We start from the raw sequence: 17,885 nt of genomic DNA on the forward strand, positions 1-17,885 counted from the left end.
TGTTGAATTGTCAGGACCAAAAAGTGTGGTATATAAAAGTTTTGTGCTTATTTTTCAAAAGTGTGGTTAATTAGTTTAAGATTAGGGTTAGGATTAAGTGTTGAAAATTCTCATTACATATAGATAGTTGCATAGACACAATATATACTTTACATACAGTAACCTTGGAAACGTCCAGAAATGTCTCAAAAACACATGTGTGTGTCTGTGTCTGTGTGTTGTTGTGGTTAAACAGTAAGACTATATGGTGTCACTTTGTCCCAAAGCATACACATAATGGCAAGTAATGAATAATAATAAAAATAATAATAATAATTTGACTCCCCTCAAGCACACCTCACCTCCACATACAGACTTTTAGAGTAAATAAAAGAGTACTTATTCCCCACGTCTGCCTCTTGTGTGTCTGTGTTCTGCCCTGCTTTTAGCTCTGAGTAGCCACACTGGAGGAGAATGCAGGCATAAGGGCACAGACACCCCCCCCCCCCCCCCCCCCCAAAAAAAAAAAAAAAAAAAACCGAGAGGAAAAAAATGCACACATACGATGGATCCCATGCTGCAGCACCTCTTGGAGACAAACATCCAGCAGTAGGCGGTGTCCCAGGAGCTGGCCCACAGCCTCTGTATGGCCACACAGGAGCTGTTGGCCCTGAAGAAGAAGCCATGCTCCAGTGAATTGGTTCCTCTCCCACACCCCTGCATCTGCTCACAAAGCTCTACAGTGAGGACAGTGTGGAGGCCTATCTAGAGACTTTTGAGTGGGTCGGCCTACGCTAGCACTGGGAGGAGGAAGCGTGGGCCCAGATCCTCACTTCATTCCTCTCAGGGGAAGTGCAGAGAGCCTACTACGCCCTTCCTATTGCTGAAGCAATGGATTATAATACATTAAAAGTGGAAATCCTCGCCCACTGTGGTCTGTCTCCTACCAAAGCAGAGTTCCACCACTGGACCTACCGCCCCTCGTCCACTTCACGAGCCCAGATGGACTCACTGCTCCATGTCACCAAACGATGGCTCCAGCCAGAATGGCACGCCGCCACTGAGGTCATCGAGCGGCTGGTCATGGACTGCTTTCTAACGGCTCTGCCGCCCGAAGAGCGAAAAACCATAGGGATGAAAGGCACCAATACACCCGGAGAGATTATAGAAATCCTCAAGTGTGCTTTGGCCACCTTGGACATTGGTGGGGTGAGCAGTGGGAACCCAGGGACCCGCCACATCCCTGCTGTTCCAACCTCAAGTTCTACAGGGAGAGGAACCGCACCAACAGCCGCCCCACCTATGAAACACCCTGGGACGTGTCCATTCCTACCAAGCCAGACCCTGCATCCTCTCAGCTTCTCAAGAAGCCTTGGCTGGCTGGATGTGCCCTCCACATGACGTCCCTGCTCAATGCACCAATGCTGCCAGTCAAGGTGAATGGCCGCCCAGTCACAGCCCTCCTGGATTCCAGCAGCACATTGACCATGGACTGCCCTGCCTCCCTGGGGGAACCCTCAGGACCAAAGGGACTCTCCTGGTCACCCGCATGCATGAGGATCTTAAAGAGGTCCCCGTTGCCAAAGTGTGCCTTTCCACCACGACCGGGGAATGGTCCCTCCTCGTTGGATTCATGCCTGAACTTCCTGTCCCCCTGCTGCTTGGGTGGGATCGGCGAGGGTTCCCCACAGAGAATCCAAGATGCTGGCGGAAGGCCCCCGCCGCTCAAACCCAGGTCTGGCAGGCCTGCATGGCCCATGGAAGATGGGATGCTGACACCTCATCAGTTGAGACACCTTCTCCTTCTAACCCTGTCTCATCTTTGTTTCACCAGGTCACTCAGGAAGGAAACCTCATCCATGAGCAGAAGTACCTGGCCCACACGCATCCACTGGGGAGACACCTGGGCCCCCAGAACACTCTGGAAAAACTTTGTGACAAGTTCCTCTGGCCCAGTATGGACACAGATGTCCAAGCCTTCTGCAGACAGTGTCCCCAGTGTCAGCGTACTGAGGTCCGGAAGCTGGCTCCAGTGCCCCTCATTCCACTCCCTATTATCAGCGTCCCCTTCGAGCACATAGATATGGATCTGGTAAGGCCGATCCCAAAATCTGCCTGGGGTCATCCGGGTGACCCTGGACTATGCCACCAGATAACCCAAGGTGGTACATCACAAGGGAGCTCGGGCTGCTGTTCAGCTGTGTTGGGATCCCAAAAGCCCTGCTGACGGACCAAGGTATGCCATTTATGTCCAAATTAATGAATTATCTGTGTCGGCTGTTGCAGGTGAGGCACCTCAGGACCTCCGTCTACTACCCCCAGACAGAGGGCCTCCTTGAAAGATTTAATCAAATCCTCAAGTGGACGCTGACATGGGTGGTAGAAAAGGAGGGGTCGGAACTGAGACCCTACTCCTTCCCTATATGCTCTTTGCTCTCCAAGAAACCCCTCAGGCCTCCACAGGCTTCACCCATTTCTAACTCCTCTTTGGACAGCGACCACGAGGACTGCTGGATGTGGCCTGGGAAGCATGGGAAGAACAACCCTCCCTGTATCGCTCCCTAGTGGACTATGTCCAGGAAATGCAGGAGCGAATCGACAGAGTGACGGCGACCATCAGGGAGCACATGGAGGCTGCCCAACGAGACCAGCAAAGGGCCTACAACTGGCCAGCCCAGCCAAGGTAATTCCAGCCTGGCGACCAATTGCTCCTCCTGCTCCTAAATGCCTCCTGTAAATTCCTGGCCCGCTGGCAGGGCCCGTACACAGTCCTGGAGAGAATACGCCCAGGGAACTACTGCCTGCAACAACCGGGTAAGCGCACAACCACTCAAGTATATCATATCAACTTGTTGAAGAAATGGGTCCCGCCAGCTTTGGTAGTCTCTGTGTTTGCCACTGTCTCCACCCCCGAGCATCCAGTGAGGTGAGGATCTGAGCCTGACACAGAAACAGGAGGTAACGGAGCTAGTGGACCAACCGTAAGATAAAGACCCCTCTGGGAGTGGTGGTTAGACAGCAGCCCTACTGCGTCCCGTAAGCTCACCATCAAGCTATTTTGGAGGAAATCAACTGGATCTCCAGGAGGGAATCATTGAAGAATCTGCCAGCCCCATCGTGGTGTTGCTGAAGCCAAATGGCAGCATCCGGCTGTGTAAAACAGCAGAGGCTGAAATCAGTCTCAGACTACCCCTTGCCCACAGTCGAGAGCATTGAGTTGAAGATCGCTTGGGGAGAGTCTGGTTTATATCCACTCTTGACCTGATGAAGGGATACTGGCAAGTCGCTCTGACCCTGGAGGCCAAGGCCAAAACCGCCTTCAGTTCTGCCAGCGGCCACTGGCAGTACCGGGTTCTCCCTTTCAGCCTGCATGGAGCTCCTGCAACCTTCCAACACTTGATGGCCATCGTCCTGAAACCACACAGACCATGCATGGTGGCATACATGGATGATGTCATCATCCACTCCACCACCTGGGCAGACCACCTCCGTCACCTCAGGGAGGTACTCAGGACACCATGAAAGCACATGGCTATTAGGCGGGGAGGCAGAAGCACACATGACTGGCAGTTAATGAGTGGAGTGGCTGCTCTCCACCCTCCCGAAGAAAACAGGAGGATATAAAAGTATGCTGAGGTGAGCCATGTCGCCGATGCTAAAACTAATAACACATTTCTCTGTCTCTCAAAGACAAAGAAGACAACGCTCCCCGGCCTCCCCGCCCTCTCCATTGGTGTCCCGCTCCCATCGCTCTGGGCATCGCCTTCAAGCTGCTGCTACCCACATGCAGCGATCCACGCCAGGAAGGACATGCCCTGCTTTTTGCTCTGAGTAGCCACAAATAATAATAACAAAAAATCATCATCATCATAATTCTGTGAAATCAATATAAACATATATGTGCAGGTGTGCAAAAATATAATATAGATATTTTATTTTTCCATATATTTATTTAGAAGTTATGTTTACACTGATGTGCTTATGTTTAATGGAATATTAATACATTTTAACAGAGAAAAATTGAGAACGCATAGCACCTTTCTACATGTTGAGCATTTGATAGATTTTTACAATTATGCAAAATCAGACACAATTTTCCAATTAAATACTACAGCAGATCATTTAGTGTCAAAAATGAAATGAGCAGAATTTCAGAGGAAGCATATGTTAGTCTTCACCCTCTCTGGTCAGTAACAGTCACAAGTGTGAAATACTTTGTAATTTGTTCTTTTTAAATCAATATGTTTAGTCTAAACGCTGTCTGCTCAAATCTGCCTTAAAATGATTCAGTTCATTTAAACTTTATTTGTATAGTGCTTTTCACAAAAGATCTGTAGTGACAGTAGCAAGGAAAACTCCCAGAGACAGCACGAGTAAGAAACCATGGCAGGACTTTGATTCAAATAGGAATCCATCCTCTTCCATGTGACACCGCATAGTGGGATTATAAATCATTACAGTTATTTAGTTATTCTAGTATCACTGTGCTGCTCTCTGTGGATGCATGTGTGCACTAGTTTCTTCTACAACTCTTTCTTTGGGTAAGTGATAAAATAATTAATATGAATGCTAGTCAAAGTGTAGTATACTAATCTGACAATGAGATTTTTTTTTGCTTAGTAGCATACTGTAAAATATAATTTATGGACACTTTTGTTTTCAATACTTTTTGCACAGGCATTCACATAATGTCTTCTTTAGTAATTAACTGGATATGACCTACTCACGACTCAGTGTTTCAGGACTACCTTAATGTGTTTGTTAGGATAAAATATATATTTTTGTATTGTGTGAATACTAAAAAAATCAAGTACTTCATGTTTGTATATTTGTTATTTGGCTTCAGAATAATGAGGTGGAGCATTTGGATTGAATACATGTATATTGGCTATGCAGGGCCGTTCCCAGAACATACATTTTTAAGGTTTGTTTTTTGTTAGCCTGGAAAGTTTTCTTTATGGAAATTGAAAGATGTTTTTAGGTTTTCAGGACCTTCCCCTAATGTTCTCTTAACGTTCCCAGAATTTTGTGAATGAGAGTTGAAAACTACTCAAAGTGAATGAGTAAACTTTCATAATCTGTTTGTAAAAACCTTGCTGATGGACCTACTTGGACAATTCTCATCTCAATGGTACAGGTATTAAATTGGTACAGGTAGTAAAAAGTATGTTATCTGTCCTTGTGCTCTGCTCATATCCTGTTCACGTAACTTGGAACTCATATAGACATTTACACACCTTGTTTTCCTGCTCAGCAGAAGAGAATATTGGTGTTTCAGTTTCAACCCATTTAACTGGTTAAAAATAAATCAATAAAAATTGGTGTATATCCACTTTTCCCTCTGTGCGAGCTAGTGTTTGGCAGAATTGAGAACTGTTAGCCAATAAGACACAAGTATTTCCATATATTTTCCTGTAAACCCTGTCTGAGTGGTCTTACCTCCGTTCAGTGAAGATAAAATACAACACTTCATTTACTGAAGATGAAAAATTACAACACTTTGGTCTTCTTTAATTGACGTTCAGTTATGTAGTGACAACCTGCTCACTACGTGTATTATTCACTACTGAATTATTCGGGGCTAAAGAAAAATTCTTTGAGACTACAGACCCAAATGCCCAGGCCAGGTACTCTCTTTTTTGTTGGTGGGTGAGTTGGGTGGGGGCAGGAGTGTTGGGGCACTCATCGGCGCCCCCAAGCTGGTGGAACCCTAGGCGACTGCCTAGTTTGATTATGCCACAGACTATGCCTGTGCCTATGGGTTTTGAATAGATATAGTATCAGTCAGCTTACTGTAGTTGTAATGGCATCTTTATAAATGTCTACTTAACGATTGACATGGCTGACACGATTTGTGTGAGGAGGTGAGTATACTATAAAATAAAGCAGAATAAGCCACTTGTTGTTATACACAAACACGTGTACATAACACACACTGTTCACATCCACCACTGTTAAATTAACACCCACAGTTTGTGGTCTCCAGAGACACCCTCCCTGGCTTGTGTTCTTACTATTTAATGTAGACTGCAGATGGTAATTTAAGTGAGTGCAGGTTTCACAGTGAAGAGTCATTAAAAGTATGTCAATCATGTGCAGTAATTAATGTAAGTTACCTGTAGATATATCATTTTTCAAATATATTGGTCTACATAATCTTAATATTGCTGGGATAAAATCATTATGTGTCAGATTGCTAGTGTATTTGTCTAAATAAAATGCTATTATAAATGACTCTTTACTATTTTAATAATATAATGTCTAAATCTTTTATTAGTGCATTAATTTCATTGTGGCATTTTAGACATTATTTTGGTTATGTCAGCTTTAGTATTAGTTAGCTTGAGTTGCTTGAGCACCAGGAAGCATGACTTTAAATCTTTTCCATGAGATGGCTGACCAAGCGCTGAAGATCTTGAGTACGCATGCGTGTGGTCTCAAGAACCTCCTCATGGTTGGCGCGCTCCTCACTGTTGTAGTCAGACACCACTTTGTTGGTGATGAGGGAGAGGCCAAAGACGCGCAGGCCACAGTGACGTGCCACCACCACCTCAGGTACTGTGCTCATTCCTGCAAACAAGGGAGAAAGGCCACATTTCACCCTGCGTTCACAGAAGTTGCTAATGCCACTCCAGGTTTGTATAGTGTGAGCAAATAATAACTGTCCAGTTTTAAATCATTTACAATTGCCAAACATTTTTCTGGCAAAATGCGTGCAATGCACTTCCTTTCATAAAACCCAGGAAATAATACATCAGAACCAAATCAAGGTTGGACATGTTGTTGTAAGAGTAGAAAGCTGTGGGGACATCAGACAACTGCTCAAATGAAATCATTCACTTTGTCACTTTTCCACATATATTGGGTGTTTCATAATAAGTTTATACTTGCAGTATGTTTCAGTAGAATGAAAGACCTGGGCAATGGATTATCCATTGCTAAGTAGTGAACAGAACATTGTGTTTTTCTTCTTTAACTTTACTATATAGGATTGAATTGTCCTAAATTTAAATCTGTGGCAGATCTGTTTCTTGTAGCCAGTAGTGTTGCCGGTATTTTAGGGTGGATAAGTTACATGTAGCAGCAATGCCAGTTTACTTGTATTTTATAGTGCTTAGAAATAATTAGCTATTTTAAAATGTACTTTTAAAGTAATTATTTCAATTAGTATCTGTAGAGATTTTTCTTTAGTGCTCTTGAGTGCTCTTGGAGTTAACTAAAAGGTAGATTGATACATTTACAATATTCTTCAGAAATATTTTCAGATGTTAAAACTATTGGCCTGTTTTGCAGTCCATCTTAGTATATGTACATATCTGCTGAGAATTAACATGTTAGCATGAGATAACATAACAAGACAGTTGGAATACTACTACAAAACTCTAGTATCAGTTTTTGGTAAACAGGTTAGTTAATACAACATTCCAGTGGTGAGTCTGTGGGTTTTCCACTCACCTACTGCATCTGCCCCCAGTAACTGAAGCATTTTACACTCAGCTATGGTCTCGTAGGTAGGTCCAGCCAACATACAGTAGACTCCCTGTTGGAGGAAATTAGCACAGCCCTGCTCCTCTGCTATCTGCCTGGCCAGCTGGGCCAAGTCTTTATCATATGCATCTGACATGCAGGGAAAGCGTACGCCAAACCTGCACATACACATAAACCATAACAATAGAAGTTCAGGCAATAGGAGGCGGAGTTGTTCAGGTTCTATGCTAGGAAGTTCAAAAGAATTAAAATCCAAGGACCAACAACCAGTCAAGTTTTTCACTAGCATAGCTACGTATATGCTCAGGTTGTAGTCTGCCTCAATTTTATGTTGCATTGGAAAAAAGAAATCTGTCAGCTGAATCAAATGCAGTTATCCATCCACACACAGAACTATTAGCGTTACTATGCTTTCAGGACATGAGAACAGAATTGAATATTTGCAGAGCAATAGAAGAACTCACAGATTTACACCATTAACAAAAATTCTGAATGATTTATTTTAGTTCATTGAACATAATGTGCAATTTTCCTCACTGCTGTTGAAACACTCTTATAATGAGATTCAGAACATGTTTTTAATGGCTTGTGCCATTAAAGTAAATGTCTTTGGATCAACACTGATGCAACACAAAAGAATGTGCTATTCACATGCACTCTTGCAGTAATATCCAATATGGCATAAGAAAAACAAATGCCAAGTTTCTCAATGTGCTGTATGTCTGATTCAGAAATTATTTCTCATGATGAATCATAATTAAAATGGGGCCTCACACTGTCAGTTAATAAGCAATCAAAGTGTAGGATAATCTAAAAATGAGAAGTTGATGAGTAAATGCATTACATGCTTCATATTTAAAATTTAGAGCACAATAGAAACCTTATTACAGATAAAAACCAGTAACTCACCTCTCATCATTTGGGCCACACAGAGGATTCTGACCTGCAAATCCAGGAATATTGATGTGGTCCTTGATGATCATAATGTCTCCCAACTTAAAATTGGAGTTTAACCCTCCTGCAGCATTTGTGACAATCAAGGTCTCAACTCCAAGAAGGAAGAAGACACGTACTGGGTATGTGACCTGTGTGGGAAGAAATAGGGTGTATTTTCTGCTGACTAAACAAAGCAAAAATATAGATCCAGATAATATGTTCTGTCTTTAATCCCTAAAGAAATGATCACATCTATGAGTCCTATTTATTTATTTGTTTATTTAACATTTATTTACTATTTTTAAAAATTGTTAAACAGGCTGAACATATACACAGCTTCAGCACACTTGACTGAATGTTTACTGTTCGATCTTACAGACTTTTTATGTAAAAGCTTGAAATCCTAAGAATTCTTTAAAAATTATTTCAAATCATAAAAACATAAATAGTGTCATAATTATTCTGTTATATTACATAATAGCATATTCTATGTAAACTATAGTTTGTGTTTTATAATCTAAGGAATTGTACAAATTAGTCAAATGTTTTATCCCTCTGCTCGAGAAGAACAGAGAAAGAGTATATAAAATATAAACTCCCTCCCATTCCATTATCTTGTTTAAAGATGCAGTCATAAACAATCATATCCTGAATTACAAGTAAGGTCATTGAACTGTAGTTTCACTTCACACAGTGTCTGAAATGAAGAGTAAACCCTTGCATTCTTTGTTTCTTTGCCAGTTTTCTAAAACCACTTTGCAAATCTTTCAAGTTTAATCACAGCTCCATATCATAGTTCAAGAGTGTGAAAAAGTCTTAAAAGGTTCACCTGGTTTTAAAAGAGCAACATTACTGAACTGAAGTGTTATATTGAAAGCTTGATCTAGGTTAACCTAAACAGGCAGTAGTTAAATAAAATATAACTTTTGTGTCAGTTTAGAGGTACATGGTTTATAAAGATTATTGTCCATGTTTAGCTCCTGCATCAATGTGTATTACTTACTGTTAGAGGACAAGCGAGAGGCTCACTTCAGAGACTTAAATTTGTGACCCTAAGGAAGCTTGTTTTAGCTGCATTCCACATTTGATGACACCTCTCGCATTATATCATAGAAAATGTATGCTGTTACAAGTTACTGTTTAACACATGCTATTTTATTGCTGCGACTTTCACCTTGCAATTTTATGAATGAGCAAACACCTGTATGTGATTAATGATGCTCTTTTTTCTATGCTATGTGTCTCACTTTGATATGAGACGACCACATGAATGGCCCTCACATCGAAAAGGGTGTCACTGTGGTACAAAAACACAGGACTAGGACAAACAGGCACTCTGGTACAGCCCACCAGTACTTCAGCCAGCCCCGCCATGCCACGCCATCACACTCACCCAGAATGAACTGGAATCATTCATCGAGCTCTTTGTGAGTGTTGCAGTAGTGTGGGCATGGCCCAAGTATCAGTGGACCAACTGTCTTCACTCTCTGCTTTCGGGTGAAAACCAGCTGGCTGGCTCCCAGTAGATAATTAGCTGGACCACCAGGAATTGAGTATCGCAATCATCCAGCGGGTCAGCCAAACCCTTTGTATTTGCCCAACAGCTTTGGAGTGTCTGATGGCAGCTGACTGAGGGGCATGACAACAAAGACATTGTGGACCCGGTGGAGCTGGATTTATAGATCCCTGCTTTTTTGAAATAAGGATGATTCTCACCATGGCAGTGTCATAGCCCTCGTAGAAGTGAAAGCGGCCTTGCATGCAAACACACTGCTTTCCTTTCAGTTCCCCAAACACCAGGTGACCTGCATGTCCTGCTACTGCACAGTGAGTAAGAGAGAGATAGACACACACATAACAAGAGAGAGAGAGAGAGAGATATAGCGAGATTATTTTACTTTGAAAATGTAAACAGTTAATAAAGACAAACAATACTGAAAATGTCAATGAGTTGCTCTTGACTTGTCATAACTCTGGTCCTTTAATGTAGCAGAGCAACTATAATGATATATAATGCCCATGCACATTTTTTTTTTTGAAAACTTCATGTGTGTGTGTGTGTGTGTGTGTGTGTGTGTATATATATATAAATATATATATATATACATAGTCAAACTATAAATATAAAGTATGTGATTGTGGTTGGGAATCACATGAGCTCATGAAATAAGCGTACCTGTACTGTGTGGGAAATGCGGGATGTCTTTATAAGGAAACACAGTCGTGTTGTTCAGCAGGTCTGACAAGCCACCAAGACCTGATCCACAGATAATAGCTACTGTTGGCCGGATATCTGTGTGAGTCAGCAGCCAGTCTGCTGTCTCTTTGTACGCCTCATATTTGTACCTACAGCCAGAGAAAATCATTGTTTCTGTTATTAATCTCAGTCTTAAGATTTATTCTCAGTCTTGAGCACTTGTGAGAAGTTCTCACAGTCTAGGCCTTTGTGTAAATGGGTGTAATTACTGTGCCTTGCATGCAAACACACTGCTTTCCTTTCAGCTCACCGAACACCATCAGGCCACACATCATGAGGACTGAGGCTGTCTAATGCACACATGATGACTCTTAAGGCCAAACATTTCCTGCAGGAATTTAAATGCAAATATAAAACTTGTAAGGTTTCATCTGTGGTTGACTGACTGGTAGATAAGAAGCAGAAAACATATCCGTCAGTAACATCTGCTTTGGGCCACCTTTCCTACCTCCATTTACACACACCAACATAAACTCTATAATGAAATGAACTGTCATCTGCAGTAACTCCCATCAAGTTCCCTTAGCAGTTTCAAATAGATAAAGAATAGTCTGAGATATAATCCAGAAAACCACAGTGCTTATAGATAAAGAGACCGGTGCACAAAATTAACACAATTTGTTCTACACATATAGAAATATTTAACCTTGTTCAAATCTGTTCTATGTAGACACAGTTAGGGACACTAGATAAGTCATTTATTCATGCCTCATAAGATAGTCTCCCTTAAACAATAACTATGTTATTGTAGCTAAGTGTTGTTCTTTCTAGGTAACAGATTGAAGACATCCTGTTTATAAGTTGTCACAGCTAACAGAACACTATAAATATGTGCTCCAGCTAGGACACACACACACACACACAAACACACACACACACACACAATTGTGTAGCGATTTTTGTTATGATAATCCATTACCTACCACAGAAGTATCAATACATTACATTCTTATTATTGAATAGTAATACATTATAAAAATGACATTGATAGCTTGAAATAAGTTTTCAAGTAATAAGTAGTAAGCTAAGTGTATCACTGGTATGCGTGTAATGAATGTATTTCATATTTTAAAAAAAGTGCTCAAAAGACAATCATTTTTGTTTCGTTCTCAAAAACGAGCAAATTCCCATGTTATTTAGTAACCATAAAATGTCAGTGATCATAAATGTTTATCTCTAGCTGAAGTTTTATAGGCCAAATTTAAATTTAAACTAGAACTGACAGGACTGTACAACTTTAACCTCCGTCAGGTTCAAGCGTACAGATAAATGGACTTTTGTGTAGCATGTTTCTATGCGCGTCACGTGACGTGGAGTTTACGTAGGGGGAAAGGGTACTGTACGCGGCGCTGTCCGTGGTCCTGCAATACACACGCACACACACACACACACACACACACACACACACGAGCGCCCCCCCCCGCCCCCCCCACACACACACACATGAGCGCCCCCCCCACCCCACCCACACACACGCACGCACGCACACACACACGCACACACACACGCAGACGCACACACGCACACACACCAGTGGGATTAGGACTTTGCATAAGGCTCCATAATTCTGTGCTTGTCACTATGGGACTCAGGAAAGCTCAGAGAGAATGCACAATGGGGTGCCTCATTAGCGGACGGTGCAGTTTTCAAAAGGCCGAATGCTTTTGAAATGCTTTGGCAAACAATCTACTCTGAATCTGTAATTTAGTCAGTGCATATTCTGGCCCTTTAAGAGTAGTAAACTCTCTCATATACTGCGAAAGAAAGGCACACGTTAAGGAAATACAGAAATGCCCATGAAATGCCTGTGGTCGACAGGCATAATAATAATATTACATGCGCTTCATGATTATAGGAGGTATTGTTATAGAAATAGCACATAAAATAAAATAAATCTTCATCAGAGACGGGAAATATTGAATCATATGAATGAAAACACTGCCGCTGCACTTCGAGCGTTACGTGGTGATCTGGATTAATAGGCTAGCAATAATGTGACCTTTTATTTTATTGATTTTTTATAGCATCAGCAGGTGAATTATGACTGGTATCTATAGTTTATTTGATTCACCAAATAGTCTTACCTGCACTGGCTGGATGCGGACATGTCCGGAGCGGCTGTGGTGCGGAATCACCGAAACGTTTAGAGCGAGGAAGGACTTCACAATTTCGGTTACGGGGTGGATTAAATGTAACCAAGCGACGGGTCACACATACCAAACTCCCGAGGGATGGCGTGATGGAGGTGGAGTCGCAGAGAACGGCGGTTTCTTTAAAAAAGTGGGTCGCAGTGTTAATCTAGTCTACTAACGACTGACCCGGAGGCAGGGCGCAATGAGAACTGGGAAACAGACAGGGAGAGTTTATCAGGGCTCGCAAGTGAATAAACTGTTTTCCGGTTACCTCAGTGTTTTATAAAGCTATTGGTTGCTGGCTACTATAGCTGGCTAAATGTACTATCGTCAAGACTGTTGGACACTAATAATAATCCGGTATGATGGGGAACAGGAACTGTTCCGGTATGATGAGGAACAGGTGACCGCCTCTGTATAAAGTGAACGACATTGTTTTCAATAATGTGTACGCATTTCCCGCGAAACGGGTTGTTATTCAAAACAGCTGCATGATTATTGTGTTGCATTTCAGGTAGAAATGACAATTTTGGATACATTAAATCTATGTCTTCTCATACACTTTAGAAGCCTAATATATATATATATATTTTTTAAACGCAACAGAAAATGTTTATTGCGCTATTTTTGTCCACTCGCGATCACTGTATTATCTATAAATTAGCTACTTTAAATGATACCTGTAAGCTCCGCCCACTTGGCACAATCATGCAATGTCTTACATCGCTGAAAAGCTTGTTATCTGAAATATGTGAATTAATGTATCATTATGATATACATGTTTTTCATTATAAAGCTTTCAAAGTCCACTAACTGGAGTGGAAAAACATTATATCACATTCATCACTCATCTTCAGCAGCCGCTTTATCCGGCTCACTATGGATCATATCATGGAACCTATTCCAATGGTCGTAAGGTGGGAGAATTCACCCCAGATGGGACATCAGCAAGTCTCAGTACATCATGCATGCACACACTCATTCACACTTAGGGGCAATAAAGCGTTTAATTTACTAGATACCTGTATTCATTCCCAAAATGATCAAACATTGTATTTTCTTGATTAACCAGTAATATATATATATATATATATATATATATATATATATATATATATATATATATATATATATATATATATACACATATATTCCAACAAACTTTTCAGTTTGCCCTCAGTTTGAACAATGAATATTAACAAAAAAAGTTTTACATGGAAAATGTCACATCTGAATAGTAAACACTTCTACTCACAACCCTAGAATAGCACCATATAATAGTACTATAAAAAATAACTACAGATGTTTACCAAAAACAGTCTACTGGCTGACAAATCTGCAGCAATTATGTGATGCAATCATGTCAACATAGACCAGAATCTCAAAGGAGTGGTTCCAACACCTTGTGGAATCCTTGCCACAAAGGATCAAAGCTGTTCTGAGAGAAACAGTTGTATTAAAGTATTAGTATTAGTATGCTGTTCCTAACACATACTAATGTGGCTGGTGAGTTTAAATCTCAACTTATATAGAATATCCACCCTGTTATGTACATGTCCATCCAGTTAGGACTTTGTAAAATATAAAAAATAAAAATATATATTTATATAAAAAATAATACTACAAAAAAAGTTTTTTAAAAAGTATTAATTATCAGAAAAATCTAAAGCAATATCAGGAGGTGCAATTAGAATTCCATTAATGAACTCCCCTCTGACCCTCTCTCACTTGTCATCACATGAAAGTGTTGTGCCAGCAAAGCGTTGGTCTGCATCCAGGGTTTTCTGTAACTCCTGGCACAGAGCTGACTTTTTGTGGGCTTCTCCGTGCTGGTGGTTTAACAACCCACACTGGCCTCCGATTAACAACACCATCTTCTTCATGAGACATCATGCCCACAGTCGCTGTCTCCCACAGTTCTCTTTTCCAAGTCTGTCTGCAGGACCTTAGACCTGGACTCCAGCAACTGCAAAACATACAGTAACAGTAACTTAACCACTGACAACCACTGAAAAAGCTGATAGCATTTTGAAAAGTAAAACGCTAAATCAGATACATCAGTCAAATTCCTAAAATTACTCTTCTCTTTTTTTTACCTTGGTTTATTTGCCACAGCTTTAACAGAGTCTGTGATTGCTAAAATGTTTTTCTTATTATTTTGAAGATGATGACTACGATGAGCTCATGTTTTTCCTGGAATCCAGTGAAACAGAGAGACAGTGATTATGACCACAAGTGAGACTTTATCGAGGAGCAGCACCTTGAACATTTGGGATTAACAGCAGATGAAAACAAGGATGCAGAGCAGACAACTGGAAATAGCTCTGTGCAGTACTTGTGAAGCTCCTATAGCTTAGAGTATGGACCTGTCTATTAATTTTGGTGCTATTCTTTTGAGAGATTCAATAAAATGTTAGGGTAGTATCATAACAACACCAGAAACATTGAAGTTCAAGTAATGAGGCATTTTCAGCAGAACCAGAGGTATACTGAAAGAGGTATACTGTTGTCAATGTGCAATTTATAACATTTTTGACATGCGTTTTTCTGGATTTTTTTTGTTGTTATTCTGTCTCTCACTGTTCAAATAAATCTACCATTAAAATTATAGACTGATCATTTCTTTGTCAGTGGGCAAACGTACAAAATCAGCAGGGGATCAAATACTTCTTTCCCTCACTGTAACAGGGTGGACAGTAACTTGAAGGACATATGAATAACCCTTATAAACATTGATCAAATGAATCCCAATAAGGAAAAAAACTCTATAGTTTAGAGAGGACTTAAGCAAAACTTTTAAACAATTTTAAAAGATTGAAACTTTTTATGATTATACCTCATATATCACAAAAACAGAATGCACCACCCTAGCGACATAGGAAAACCTCTAGTGTCTGATGAATAAAAACAGTGTAAAATTTATAAAATTATTTATTGGGGTAGACTGCATAATGTTTGACATTTGAAAAGTGTTACTTATTTTAATAAGACTTTTAGAAATTATATTGTTTAACATATTACATATTAAATACCATGATATGTACTGGGGATGCAAAAGTCACTGAATTGTAAGACTGACTACTTAAATGTAGCAGTGTATGTGTAATATAAATAAAAGTACATGTGAACAAAGGACAGTCTCGAGTAAATTAGCAGCTACAGTCTAGTCAAGTGGGTTTTTATTGTCATTCCTCTATAAAACTTGTATACATTGGAATGAAATGCTGTTTCTCCAGGACCATAATCTCAAGACTACATAACGTGCAAATACACAAGAGTGTGAGGCGAGTGCAGGACAAACAATACAAAGATCAGAACAATAAGGACGTTGAGTCCTACTCGGTTAGGTCTTTGACTAGCCCAGATAAGTGTTGTGAGGCAGCAGAGCGTTGAGTAATCTGATTGTCTCAGGGAAGAAACTATTGCAGAGTCTGCTGGTGATGGCATGGATGCTCCTGTACCTTCTGCCAGATGGCAGGAGACATGAAGAGTCCATGGGATGAGTTAGAGGGGTCATCTGTAATGCTGGTGCAATGGTCTTGAGCCATGGTTTTCAAAGAGGGTTTTTGGGACCGGCATGAGCCTACAGTATGAGGCATACTGTGGACAAGGGGTCCTTGATTTTTTTATTTATTTTATTACTCACACCCCACTGTTATTAATGTTATATTTATTATTAAATTCTTTTACTGGACAAATGAACTTAAGTGGGTTTATTCCAAATCTCAGCAACTCAAAAGGTTTATAATGTCAACTGAATCTAATGACAATTTTAATAAAATGTGTGAATGATAAATGCCCAATATAGGCCTATCATTGTACACATGCTAAATATTGCACATTTACAATATTTACACAATATTACACATTTAGGCTACAATAGGCCTACACGTTTTAGTATAAAGCCTAATATTTTAAAAAGTTATCGGTTTAAACAATCCATTTAAATAGAATATGTTAATAAAAGAAGTCTATGCTGAGGGAGTCCATGGATTTTTTTTTATTTCTTATTTTTTAAAATATATATAGTTAAAGGATCCCTGGCCGCAAAAAAACCCTGGACTAGATTTTGCATATACAAAATTATTAAGCGTCTATCCCTCTTTGGAAATGACCCTATGATATGAACAGGAACATATATATGTTTACGATACAAACGGGACGTTTTGAGGAAATGTTTGAGAATTTACAGCAGCGCATTGCACGCACGCGCAAGACCCCCAGCCCTTCCTCTCACTAAGTGTGTCGTGTTGCTCTGTTGCTAAGACAGGGACGCGGTTTTGCACGCGCCTCGCCCTTTGTCACAAGTTAAACCTGTTGTCCAATCGCTGCAGGCCGCTGTAAGCTTCAGCAAATCAGATCGCATGTTGTTGGAACGCGGACGGACTTGCTGTCATGGCAACCACCAAGCTTTGAGTGCTGTGAGAAATGTGTACATGTTGAATACGGGTTTCCTCGTAAGTACCTTCTAAAATATGCATATTCTTTCTTTCTTTCCTTCCTTCTTTCTTTCTTTCTTTCTTTCTTTCTTTCTTTCTTTCAATAAAATAACCGTGTAACTTTTCGTTTGGGAAATATACGCATTATTAACAAGCTAGTAAGGTGCTGACAGAAATGGGTAAAGAGTAAGTGGCTAAATTTATCATAGCTATCAAGTTTGTTACTCTTTACTCTCTAATGTCTCTATTTGTGTTCTTAGTATTTCTAGTTAACTATCTGTCTGCATCGCCAACAACAGGTCAAGAACAGGTGATTTCATGATGCTGCCCTCTAAAATTCAAGTTTCCCACTCAGCTTTGCAAAGCTTGCCTCTGAAGATGCCAGAAGGAGTCAAGACTAAAGTAGCACCGAGAAATCCTAAGCTGGTTAAACTGGAGGACAAAGCCCGAAAGGTGAGTAAGTAACTATGTGGGTATCTCCAGTGACATCAGCTAAATAATGCCACCCATACATCTGATCTTAACACTTACCAAATAAAATCAGTTGACTCTTTTAGGTTATTTATTTTATTTTATTAATTAAAGAGGTTTGGTCATAAAGAGATACATTTGCACCCACACACATACACACATTGCAGTTGATCATACTTTATT

The 17,885-nt window shown here is 40.5% G+C and overlaps 1 protein-coding gene and 1 pseudogene across 1 annotated transcript; one reads left to right on the top strand and one right to left on the bottom strand.

Moving 5' to 3' along the window:
• Positions 1 to 3,909: 3,909 nt before the first annotated feature.
• pnp6 (purine nucleoside phosphorylase 6) lies at positions 3,910 to 12,886 on the bottom strand. The gene is made up of 6 exons (XM_053623133.1): positions 12,745 to 12,886; positions 10,580 to 10,749; positions 10,120 to 10,223; positions 8,377 to 8,552; positions 7,435 to 7,625; positions 3,910 to 6,549 (listed from the first exon to the last, which is right to left on the bottom strand). The coding sequence occupies exons 1-6, from the start codon at positions 12,765 to 12,767 to the stop codon at positions 6,353 to 6,355; spliced, it is 861 nt and encodes a 286-aa protein (XP_053479108.1). The 5' UTR covers positions 12,768 to 12,886; the 3' UTR covers positions 3,910 to 6,352.
• Positions 12,887 to 17,267: 4,381 nt separating this feature from the next.
• LOC128606759 (hydrocephalus-inducing protein homolog) overlaps positions 17,268 to 17,885 on the top strand; it is a 48,729-nt pseudogene continuing 48,111 nt past the window's right edge.

The sequence above is a fragment of the Ictalurus furcatus genome, chromosome 4, assembly GCF_023375685.1.
Source record: "Ictalurus furcatus strain D&B chromosome 4, Billie_1.0, whole genome shotgun sequence".
NCBI lineage: Eukaryota > Metazoa > Chordata > Actinopteri > Siluriformes > Ictaluridae > Ictalurus > Ictalurus furcatus.